This window comes from Phocoena sinus, chromosome 12 (genome assembly GCF_008692025.1).
Source record: "Phocoena sinus isolate mPhoSin1 chromosome 12, mPhoSin1.pri, whole genome shotgun sequence".
NCBI lineage: Eukaryota > Metazoa > Chordata > Mammalia > Artiodactyla > Phocoenidae > Phocoena > Phocoena sinus.
The window spans coordinates 27,267,780-27,280,634 of record NC_045774.1 but is presented as its reverse complement, the minus strand read 5'-3'; the positions used below and the strand labels follow the sequence as shown (position 1 = coordinate 27,280,634).

The window sequence follows — 12,855 nt, the reverse complement described above, 5'->3', positions numbered from 1 at the left end:
ATCCAAATGCTGAAATATATTTAACATCATTGCCTGGTAAACAGTAAACACTATATAAGTTTTGGCTAAATATATAAAATAAATATAGTATTTAGTATAGGAAAGAGCTTTCTCCAAAAATGAACATGGTGATTTTTATATCCTTTTAATATCATTCCTTCCTAGGCCTGGGGTGAGGATTAAATGTGCATTAAGAAAGACTAGCTAGGGGCTTCCCTGGCGGTGCAGTGGTTAAGAATCCGCCTGCCAGTGCAGGGGACGTGGGTTTGAACACCGGTCTGGGAAGATCCCACATGCCGCGGAGCAACTAAGCCCGTGCGCCACAACTACCAAGTCTGCACTCTAGAGCCCATGAGCCACAACTACTGAGCCCACACGCCACATCTACTGAAGCCCACACACTCTAGAGCCCGTGCTCCACAACAAGAGAAGCCACTGCAATAAGAAGCCCTCACACCACAACAAAGAGTAGCCCCAGCTCATCGCAACTAGAGAAAGTCCGCGCACAGCAACGAAGACTCAACACAGCCAAAAATAATAAATAAAAATACATTAAAAAAAAAGAAAAAACTGGCTAAAAATGAGAAAACACCAGTCATCCCTATTAGGAAGACATTAGCAGGACACAGCGCAATACAGAGGTAGACAAATAAAAAGGCTTGATCAGTCTGAACATACTTCACCATGTGGAAGAATTCAGATTATAGCCCACACCCCACTTTCCAAGATAAGTAGAAAAATTACCGAAATCTGAGATAACTGGCTTCTTCATCATTCGTCACACACAAAACGTCAGCAAAAGATGGAACTACAGATCCACAGTTAGCTGGGTCCACAGAGTTCAAGAGTGGGATCAGCTAAAGGAAAAAAGGAAAAAGAAAGTCAGGGAGTCGGGGAAAGACACATGCCCGTGGAAACTATTTGTGTAAATTAAAAATCCACAAGAGTGAAAAGGAAAAAGGATATGCAATAGAAAAACATACACCTATTAGTGAGAAAAAAAACTGAGGAAAATAATTATTCTAAAGTCTACACATGTGGCAATATTTTCTCCCCTAGTGAATGTCATCCAACATAAAACACAAACTAGAAGAATAAAATAAGCTACTCAGTGGTTGCTTCGCATCTGCCAATCTTTGGATATAATTACTTAAAAAAATAAAGACAAAGACACACGTGAAATGACTTGCTTCCAGGATAAACTAAAGGTTTTTGGCTTGCTGGAAACATTTCTTCTTTTGTTCAACCCTATGTCCCTAGGAGTACCTGGGATAATTTTACAGATGGTACTTAAATAATGCATGTTGACTGACTTACCTCAAAATTAGGCCTGGGACAAGGTTCTAAAGGAAGAATTTTCCCAATAATACGAACAATACTCCGAGCTGATCCATAGTCTTTATTTTCCCAAATCTGCAAAACCTATTTAAACATAAAGCATTGTTTAAAAAGTAGTACTCTATTGAGCATGTTTATATTGATATTATTTACGGAAAAAATGTAAAATATGCAATAACATTTATTTTTAAAAAGAAAATATAGAATGGCATACTTCTAAAGTATTTTCTTCAAAGAATTAAACTTTATTCATATCTGTCTTTAAACAAGTGGGAAGCAGGGGGATGGGAGTTAACATATACAGATTCCAGGAAGAAAGATCTTTTGAGAAAGCACCACAAATTCATTCTGTTTTATTTCTGATAATGGCCAAATATCTTGGGGAACTTTATTCAGAAAAATTGTCTCCCCTCCTCCCAGCTAAAAATCCCATCTTTGGGCCCAATGAAAAATGGACAATTTCAATTTTTCAAGCAGTGAAGTAATACAGAGTATATTCATGTAATTTCCTTTAAAGGAGGAATAAAAAGAGGAATAAATGAAGCGGGCCCTAAACAGTTTAAGGATGCTTTACTTACTGTTGTACTGGCACAAAAAGAGACATATAGATCAATGGAGCACAACAGAGAGCCCAGAAACAAACCCACGCATGTGCAGTCAATTAATCTACGACACAGGAGGCAAGAATACACGATGGAGAAAAGCAAGTGGTGTTGGGAAAGCTGCACAGTTACATGAAAATCAATGAAGTTAGAACACTCCCTCACACCATAAGCAAAAATAAACTCAAAATGGTTTGAAGACCTAAATGTAAGACATGACACCATAAAACTAGAAGAGAACATAGGCAAAACATGCTCAGACATAAACTGTAGCAATATTTCCTTAAATCAGTCTCCTAAGGCAAAAGAAATAAAAGCAAATATAAACAAATGGGACCTAATTAAACTTAAACGCTTTTGCACAGCAAAGGAAACCATCAATAAAATGAAAAAACCTACAGAATAGGAGAAAGTATTTGCAAACTATGCAACTGACAAATGGATAATCTCCAAAATATACAAACAGCTCATACAACTCAATATCAAAATAACAAACAACCCAATCACAAAATGGGCAGAAGACCTAAATAGACATTTCTGCAAAGACATACAGATGGCCAACAGGTACAAGAAAAGATGCTCAACAGCCCTAACTATTAGGGAAATGCAAATCAAAACAACGAGGTATCACCTCATGTGGGTCAGAATGACTATCATCAAAAAGTCTACAAATAATAAATACTGGAGAGGGTGTGGGGAAAAGGGAACCCTCCTACACTGATGGTGGGAATGTAAATTGGTGCAGCCACTATGGAGAACAGTATGGAGGTTCCTTAAAAAAATACAAGTAGAGCTATCATATGATCCAGCAATATCCCACTCCTGGGGAAAACTCTAATTCAAAAAGATACATGCACCTCAATGTCCACAGCAGCACTATTTACAATAGTCAAGACATGGAAACAACCCAAGTGCCCATCAACAGATGACTGGTTGAAGAAGATGTGGCAGATATAGATATAGATATACATACATACATACACACATACATACACACAATGGAATATTACTCAGCCATAAAAAAGAATAAAATATTGCCATTTGCAGCAACATGGATGGACCTAGAGAATATCATACTAAGTGAAATAAGTCAGACAGAGAAAGACAAATATTATCACTTATATGGGGACTCTAAAAAATACTACAAATGAATCTATAAACGAAACAGAGAAACAGACTCAACAGACATAGAAAACAAACCTATGGCTGCCAAAGGGGGAAGGGAAGGGGGGTTATATTAGGAGTATGAGACTAACAGATACAAACTACTGTGTGTAAGATAGAAAAGCAACAAGAATCTACTGCATAGCACAGGGAACTATATCAATATCTTGTAATAACCTATAATGGACAATAATCTGAAATATTATATAACTGATCACTTTGCTGTACAGCTAAAACTACACAATAGTGTAAATCAGCTATATTTCAATTTTTAAAAAGAGAAAAAAAAAGAATGCTTTACTTACAGTGGAATAAATTTTCTAGTAGTCAGTTCTTAAGAAGCTAACAGAAATGAAATGTGCTTCTATAACTCAAATAATAACTTTGTTCTTTGGCTTGGAGTTTCCCCTATTAGTGTAAACTATTCCCACAGGAACCTCCCCCAAAATATGACATAATGTTTGTTCTTTTGGAAGTGATTTCAACACAAAGGAGGCATTTTCTCTCTTTAAAAAGCATTAAAGGGCTTCCCTGGTGGCGCAGTGGTTGAGAGTCCGCCTGCCGATGCAGGGGACACGGGTTCGTGCCCTGGTCCGGGAAGATCCCACATGCCGCGGAGCGGCTGGGCCCGTGAGCCATGGCTGCTCAGCCTGCGCGTCTGGAGCCTGTGCTCCGCGGTGGGAGAGGCCACAACAGTGAGAGGCCTGCGTACCGCAAAAAAAAAAAAAAAAAAGCATTAAAAATTGGACTTTTCATTTTTCCTGAGATCCCATAAGGAAAACGAAGTTTATTATAAGCCACAGATATAGAGGTAGCATCCTATCAGCATCCTCATGGAAACATCCAGTAAGCAGATGGATACACAGTTCTAGAACTTAGGAGACAATCTGCATTAGAAAGATGGATTTGGGAATCACCAGCATACAGAATACATGCCAGGTAAAAATCGAAGCCATAGGACTTGTTGAGACAAACTGGGGCTAGAGAGAATGATTTGAAAGTCATCAGCACATAGAATCTTCTGCACAAAGTCATGCCATTCCTCTGCTTTTAAATGGCAAGGGTTCTGAATTTATCTGATCATATCCAAGCACCCGGCTCTAACCATTAAATACTGATTCCATCAGCCAGCCTCACAACCTTCCATCAATTCTGCCAGCTCAGTTGTCATAACATACTCCATGAATTGCGTATTCATTCTCCAATCACTCTCAAAGGTCCTCTGCCACTTGGCCCTATTCTATCTATCCAACTTAATTTCCCACTATTCATTAACAAGAACACATGCTCTTTTGGGTTAAGCAGTTTTCCTTCAGATTGATGGCCTCTCTCAATTTATTTTCACAAACTTTTCAAAAGAAGGTTGCTGATGCCACTTCCCTTCCTCAATCATTCTTCAAACTACTACAGTTCAGCTGCCACTCTCCACCTACAGAAATCCCTAAAGGCATCAGTAATCTACTGATAAGCAAATCTTCAACAATCACTCAGTCTTTGTTGTCTTTAAATCTCTCCAATTCTGAAATTCAAAATGCTTCAATAACATCCAGAGACATCCTCCATTACACATCATCAAAGTCAAATATCAAAAGAATGTCAATCACTCCAAATCTGAATCTCTTTTCTTTCCTACATTCCAGAACCATATACCCAATTATCTGCAGGACCTTTGTATTTATATATTCCAACAGCACATATGACTTATCTCCCTACTCAAAGTAGTTTCACGTATGGAACTGTCCATTTATATTAATGGCTCCATCATTTTTCAACTTTTGTTTAAAACATTTTAATTATCCTTGTCTATTCTAATTCACAACACCAAACAGCAACAATTTGCCCATTTTCTGTAAGCCCCCCTATTATTTTTGTGTCTCTCTTATATTCAGTCCTGTATTACAGTTATCTGTATACGTTTCTTATATCTCATATTATATTTTAAGCATCATGAATACAAGAACCATGTACTGCTACTCTGCATCACCTACAGAAACAAGCATATTGTGTTAGATGTCATAGCTACTCAGTAAGTAGACAAAATTTGATCTGCTTATGCTTCTCGCACCTAAGCCAACCTCTCCCCTTAATATTTATTCTGAATTTGCTGAGCTATAACTTGCCATTCTATATCCAAGTATCAAACTTAAATTACCTTAAATAAAGCCACTAGATATTTTTAAAATATTTTATCTATGAAGGTCATGTCTATCTTTTGCTTCGGTTGTATCTTTCGTTGGCATTTGACCTATCAAATAAACGGGTTCCTGATAATCTTATCCCTTTTTTAACTCAAACTATCAAAGCTATACTAAAGGAAACTCGCCTTTGTTACACCTATAGAAAAGTAACAATTTTGCCTTGAGTGTTGACATATAAATCATTTCTAAAATAAGACCTCAAACAAATACAACAGGTTCATTCAAATCCATTAAAAGATATTTACCTGGTTCACAGGAACACCAAAATATTCCAGCATCTCTCTTAAGATACTCAATATGAATGACATTGATGAGGCAAATACAGAAGCAAATTTAAGGAAACATTGTTTCTTGATACCTTAAGGGAAAAAAATTAGAAAACATTATTCTTGATAAATAACTGTAGCACAAAATTGTATTAAATAACTGGAAAACCCCTTTGGTTACACATTACACCATCAACTAATCTCTCTGGCCAGCATTATTTTAATGAGAGGAGAGAAAAAAAGGAACGGGGGAATGGGGAAGGGTTGGTAAAAGAAACTTAAATTTATCAGTTAAGTTGCATTAAAAAGTCATAGGATTTTTTTTTGAGCCTCTGAAGGGACCTGGTTAATAAATATCAATCAGCGAAATTGGAAACTTAGCAGGGAAGCCTTCAAGTTAGTTGCAACAGCGATGCGCCCTCTCTCCGAAAGCTTTGGGCTGAGACTCTTAGAAGGGATGAGTTCAACCCATCCTTGAAAGCAGTCAGGGGGCCGCCTCAAGGCTTTGACAAAAGGAACGGTAGCTCTTCCTCACTAACGTATCGGAGTACCACCCACTTCCTTGCTTATTTTAAAGAATATGAACCCCAGATAGGCGACGTGACTTAGTCACCTAACTACTAAATAACAGGCCGAGACTAGTGCCCAGTCACATCACTCGCTTTAGCCCCAAGCTCCCTCGGCGTCTCTCCTAACCCAGCATGGTCGCCTGGCTTACCTTCCTCCGAAGCCCAGCCTCTCGGCAATCACGGGAACTTCAAGCAGTCGTTAAGGAACCTTGCCGCGGAATCCGCAGAGGACTAGGCCCGGCGTGCACTCGTCCTGGTCCAAGAGCGTTCAGATGTCCATACGTGTCCGCCCGTGCGCCTCGGCTTGCCTGCCACGGGCGGTGACGACGCCTCCACTGGCCCAGGGCTTGGCACTGTAGCCCTCACTCGGCCGGGGTAACTCGGCTGGAAGCGTGGCCCTCCGCCCGTGCGCCACCGAGCCTGTCCCTTGCCTCCACAATGGGCTCACCATTTCCGGGTCCCCCGACTAAACTTAAACTCCGCGGGCCATGACCCGTGCCCGACCTCATTGGACAAGGCTGAAGATCGTTGCTTGTGACTGGTTACGTAATGACGTCAGGTTATTTACGGTTATTTAGACTGGCTACTGAGTGTCTTCCTCCTTCAAGAGGGCGGGCCTTCAGCGAGGCAGCCAATAGAAGCCTAGAGGCACAGGTGGGCGGGGCAGGCAGCGCAGGGACGATGACGCATGCTCAAGACTCGCCTTAGGTTTCCCGGGTGCTCCCATAATACCGGTGTCTACAGCCCAGAGTATGGAGCCATTATGGCCCTTGGATCAGGCCCACGATCCGGAGTTCGTGCCCCACACAGATCTTCGCAGGGAAAGTGTATCATCCTCTACATACAGACCCGAAGTGGGGCCGCTCTCCTAAGTCCGCTTGCCGTGGAATGTCGCGATTTGTTTAATAATTCATTCGTCTATTCAGCAAACATCTATTTTATGCTTATGCGACTAGCAGATGCTAAACGCTGTCATCGAGGAATCTGCAGCATTGCAGTACTTACAATGTTCGTTCATGAAACACTCCAGGTTATCCAGGCTGCCAATGCTGATCTGGCCTAGCCTACGATGGTAAAGTGACCACCAAGTCCTGGCAGGTGATATCCCAATTTTCAATTCTGATCTGAGGTTACTGGCTTCATAAGAAACAACAGCTACTGGGCTTCCGTGGTGGCGCAGTGGTTAAGAATCCGCCTGCCAACACAAGAGACACGGGTTCGGTCCCACATGCCGCAGAGCAGCTAAGCCCATGTGCCACAACTACTGAGCCCACGTGCCACAACTACTGAAGCCTATGCGCCTCGAGCCTATGCTCTGCAACAAGCCACAGCAATAAGCCCACGCACCACAACGAAGAGTAGCCCCCACTAGCCGCAACTAGAGAATATCCCACGTGCAGCAACAAAAACCCAATGCAGCCAAGAATAAATAAAATTAATTTATTAAAAAAAAACAGCTACTGCTTCTAGTATTTCAGTGAGAAATGCATTGGAGTGACATATAATTTAGGAGCAACTGTGTCTGCTGCTGCCCAACACAGACAAAAAATGGGAGAATTGGGACTTCCCTGGTGGTGCAGTGGTTGAGAGTCCGCCTGCCGATGCAGGGGACACGGGTTCGTGCCCCGGTCTGGGAAGATCCCACATGCCACGGAGTGGCTGGGCCCGTGAGCCATGGCCACTGAGGCTGCCCGTCCAGAGCCTGTGCTCCGCAACGGGAGAGGCCACAACAGTGAGAGGCCTCCATACAGCAAAAAAAAAAGGGAGAAATTTTCAACTAATTTCTGTGTGTCCATAACATTTATTCATTAAACTAACATTGAATGTACTATGTCCCAGGCATCATTCTAAGGCACAGGGAATGTAATGAGCAAGGCAGCTGAGGTCCTTGCCCTCCTGGAGCTTACATTCTAGTAGAAACCTCAAAGACGATTCCTCTGAGCAATATATATAAAGAACATCTCTCTCCACGATTTATTTTTCCTAGCACTTATACCGTGTATATTTATGCTCCACCTCCTGCCAAACAAAACTCCAGAATAGGAAATTTGTTTTGACCCATGCTGTATCTCCAGCACTTTAGAAGACTGCCTGGTATATTTGATGGGTGTTCAATAAAATAGTTGGATAAATTATTTGAATATTTGTTGAATAAAGTAATTGGATATGGGATGAGAGAAAACAGACACCAAGAATGATTTGAAAGGAAGAAACCGGCAGAACAGTGATTATAGTGACAGGCCCAGTAGTCTAGGCTAGATAAGGATTAAAGCAGGAGACGGGTGCTGGACAAATGTAAAAGAATGCAAATGAATCAGCGACCCTACATAGCATTTTCTCAAGTTCCTTGTCCTTCCCTTTTGCCTTCATAAATAATGATCTTATAACCTCCTCCCTTTCCAATCTGATATCAAACAGCACACAATAGGTGCAAAAGGAGAATATCCCTTGAGAGCATGAGAAGGGAAACCAGTGGTACTAAAGCCTCCTTCAGGGTGCATTATTATTACTATGTGTGTGTGTGTGTGTGTGTCTGTGTGTGTGTGTGTGTGGTATGCGGGCCTCTCACTGTTGTGGCCTCTGCCGTTGCGGAGCACAGGCTCCGGACGCGCAGGCTCAGTGGCCATGGCTCACGGGCCCAGCCACTCCGTGGCATGTGGGATCTTCCCAGATCGGGGCACGAACCCGTGTCCCCTGCATCGGCCGGCAGACTCTCAACCACTGCGCCACCAGGGAAGCCCCAGGGTGCATTATTAATAGAGCTCAATATTCAACTTCGATTTAGGTAACAACACGGTGGGCCCAGGTCAAATGCTACATCTCCATGAATGCTTTGCTGACAATTTCCCTCTAAAATTAATTCTCCAGTGATCCTTCCTCCATTTTGTTTACTAAAGCATTCATACATACATCTTGACAACCTTTTACGAGATTCGACATTAATATTTTTCTATTACTTTTAAGTGAAATTACTTTTGTGAACTTTTAGAATGATGCAGAATTTAAGTAAATCTGTTCTACCTTTTCTGTCATTTTTGAGTAGTGTTCAAATATTTGATGGCATGCTTTCTAAGATTTTCCTGGCTGTGTTCCCCTCCCACAGTTGAATCTAGGCCCTCTCAATCCACCGTGTCTACCCTGCGAATTAGGATTCCACTTTCAGTTCTTTCTCCTCAGTGTGGGGTCCCGTCCTTAAAAGGAGTCTTGCCTTGACAGGTCCATTTTGAGAGTTCACTGAGGTAAAGTATTCCAGTCTCTCTAATCCTTACTGTGGGTACCTTGTGCTCACTATTGGAGAGGAAAAACTCCCAGTTTTAGCAGGCTCACTTGAGATTCTCCTTTTCAAGCCTGTCAGATGCTACCCCAATTCTTAACTTCTACTCACATAGAAATCAGTACCAGGCAGGTTGGTCTTTTGTCCCCATCCCGATATTTGTGGGTTCGTGGGAAAAGCTCGTAACCTAGTTTAATTGTCAATGCTGTCCAAAAATAACTAGTTTTGTTATCTAGATGTATTTTTTCCATTTTCCCAGAACCGTTAATAATACCTTATAGTTAATCATCACAGTATGTACTGGATCCCCGAGATCAATAATTTATTCAACTTTACAGCCAATGCTAGGCATACTTTCCCAATGAACAAATGGAGGCTGAGGGCTGGCTTGAAAAGAGGCTAGAAAGATGTGTACTCAATCTTGCCAACTGCCCAGTTGAAACCCCATTAGCCTCTGACACAAGGCTAAGTTTTAGGTGATTAGCAGTACTCGAATTACTATAATTATCTTAATGGGGCAGGATACAATGTAACATTCTAACAAGTAGGCAATAGCCTCTCCAACCTTAACCATAGGATGTCATGAAAAGGTGATATCCAGATTGGGATGCACATGCCCAGCCCAGAAAGTTCACTTAGTTATACATTTCAAAAAAAATAACACTTAGGGCCTTTTTCCTTCTGTTCTGCTACCTATGCTTGAAACCTCTCAGGGGCAGTAGTAATGCAGTACACTTAAACCAACCAGCACTATTTAAAAGATTACATACTTCTTAAAGGTTCATTAAAACTTTACAATTGTTTATTCAAAACTTTTAAGTATTAGTTGACATTAATTAGGACCAAGATTTTCCTTGATATTAAAATCATGCTTCAAACTAAACTGTCCTGAAAATCTCCTCTGCTTTTTGTATTGACAATAAAAATGACTAAGTAACGTAAAACACAGTTGAGAACTACTACCTATGTATCTATACCTACTATATATTTATAAATTGCTATTTACTTGTGATATATTAAAATTACAAAATCTAAGTTAAATAAGTCTAAATGCAGGAATTATTTTATTTGAACCTTTAAATAACATATAAAAGCCTAGGTTATTGCAGTGTTTGAATCCAAAGGTCTTATGTGTTTATTGGCTACTCATACTATTTTTGAACAAAAATATTTAGACCTCTCTAAAAGCATAAAGGTGAATGGCAGCTTGATTTTTCTGGTTCCATTAGTTTTAGAAAATCCGTATGACTTAACAGATTCTATACTGTTTTCTGATACAATCGTATGTCCACAAAGAGATATGCCTTGACTTTCTCAAACACTTAAAAAGAGTTGATTAAAACTTAGAACACAGAAAACAGTTAAAGGATGTCCTGGTTTTACTCTGCTTCTGGATCATCCAGACAGTCCAGTTAAACATCTTTACTCCTAATACTTCCATTTAGTCCTTTTCATTTTTTAGCAATAATCAACTCATAATTTTCAAAACTCTCATGGTCCAAGTAACGGGAAAAAGAAAAAAACTCTACTTCATAAAAATTCCAAATAACTTATATTGTCTTACAGTAGCAAATAATTTGCTACTGTAAGAGAGTCATCATAAAATTTAAAAAAAGAATACAGCATGTCTTAAATATTGAAGTTCATTCCTATCACATTGAAAACTGTAGCAATAATACAGCATTTCTTTTTAATTATCACAGGTAATTTCAGTTGATAACACACAGTTTAATAAAGCAAGCACCTGAGAGTAAAATGTAGTTCTTAAGTAGTTCAGATGGCTAGAAAAAAGTTCAGCTTCAGGTAGCCCAGTATTCCTGCTAGGGAGATATCCAGATTCTCCATACTTCTATAAGCAGAAAACTATGATATTCACAAGCTGCCTACTCCTTTAATTTTACTTTTGATTGAAGTATAGTTGACTTACAATGTTGTATTTATTTCAGGTATACAGAAAAAGAATTTAGATTCTTTTCCCTTATAGGTTATTACAAAATATTGAGCATACTTCCCTGTGCTACAGTAGGTCCTTGTTGGTTATCTATTTTGTATAATGTGTATCTGCTAATCCCAAGCTCCTAATTTATCCCTCCCCCACCCTTTCCCCTTTGGTAACCATAAATTTGTTTTCTATGTCTGTGGGTCTATTTGTGTATTTACGTTCATTTGTATTTTTTTTTAAGATTCTACATATAAGCAATATCATATGATTCCTAGGTCCATCCATGTTGCTGCAAATGGCATTATTTCATTTTTTTATGACTGAAATATTCCATTGTGCATATATATCACATCTTCTTTATCCATACCTCTGTTGATGGACATTTAGGTTGCTTCCATGTCTTGGCTATTGTAAACAGTGATGCTATGAACACTGGGGTGCATGTATCTTTCAGAATGGTTTGCTCCATATATATGCCCAGGAGTGGGAGTCCAGGATCACATGGTAGGTCTATTTTTAGTTTTTCAAGGAGCCTCCATATTGTTCTCCGCAGTAGCTGCACCAATTTACATTTACATTCCCACCAACAGTGTAAATGCGTTACTTCTTCTCCACACCCTCTCCAGCATTATTACTAGACTTCTTGATGACAACCATTCTGACCCACATGAAGTGATAACTCGTAGTTTTGATTTGCATTTCTCTAATAATCAGCCATGTTGAGCATCTTTCCATGTGCCTTTTGGCCATCAACATTTAGGTCTTCTGCCCATTTTTCCTTTGGGTTGTTTTTTTGATATTGAGCTGTGTGAGCTGCTTGTATATTTTGGAGATTCTTGTTAATTGGCTTATACCAATCAAATCTCTTGTTGGTCACATTGTCTGCAAATATCTTCTCCCATTCTGTAGGGGTTTTGTTTTGTTTGTGGTTTCCTTGCTGTGCAAAAGCTTTTAAGTTTAATTAGGTCTCACTTGTTTATTTTTATTTCTATTACTATAGGAGATGGATCCAAAAAGATATTGCTGTGATTTATGTCAATGCCTACTCTTTTTAAATATCTGGTTATCAAAATTAATTCACTCAGTCAACAAGACTATATATCTATGATTTTAATCCACTGGCTCTGGTTCTGCCCTCCAAATATGGAACATGTTAAAATGATGAGGCTAGGCAAAGTGATATCAAATGCTCTTCCTGGTCCTATGTGATCCGAATTTTATTTCCTCTTCTAAGGGACAGCCCTTTAAGTATTTGAAGACTTCTATCAAGGACTCATCCAGGTCATCACCTTTCTATAGTAAATGTACCTTTTCCAATTATTCATATGACAATATTTCAGACCTCAAGCTTCTGGCTCTCCTTCCTTAAATATACTAAATGTTTTCCCTTAAAATCACAGTACTCCAAAACAACACACAAGAGGTAACTTGAGCCGTGTATAAAAAGATTAAGGTTCCAACTCTTCTATTCATAGCAATCTGAACTCTCTCCAGTTCAGCTC

The 12,855-nt window shown here is 39.7% G+C and overlaps 1 protein-coding gene across 4 annotated transcripts in view; it reads right to left on the bottom strand.

The window, feature by feature from the left end:
* The window catches only part of MTFR2 (mitochondrial fission regulator 2), a 162,716-nt gene extending 156,113 nt beyond the window's left edge, over positions 1–6,603 (bottom strand). For all 4 annotated transcript variants that reach the window (XM_032651589.1, XM_032651587.1, XM_032651586.1 and 1 more), the window contains exons 1-4: positions 6,287–6,603; positions 5,548–5,660; positions 1,318–1,422; positions 745–857 (exon numbers count right to left, since the gene is read on the bottom strand). In XM_032651589.1, coding sequence (XP_032507480.1) covers positions 745–857; positions 1,318–1,422; positions 5,548–5,610 — 281 coding nt within the window. In that variant the 5' untranslated portion in view covers positions 5,611–5,660; positions 6,287–6,603. The remainder of the gene's footprint in view (positions 1–744; positions 858–1,317; positions 1,423–5,547; positions 5,661–6,286) is intronic.
* Between the last annotated feature and the right edge of the window lie 6,252 nt (positions 6,604–12,855).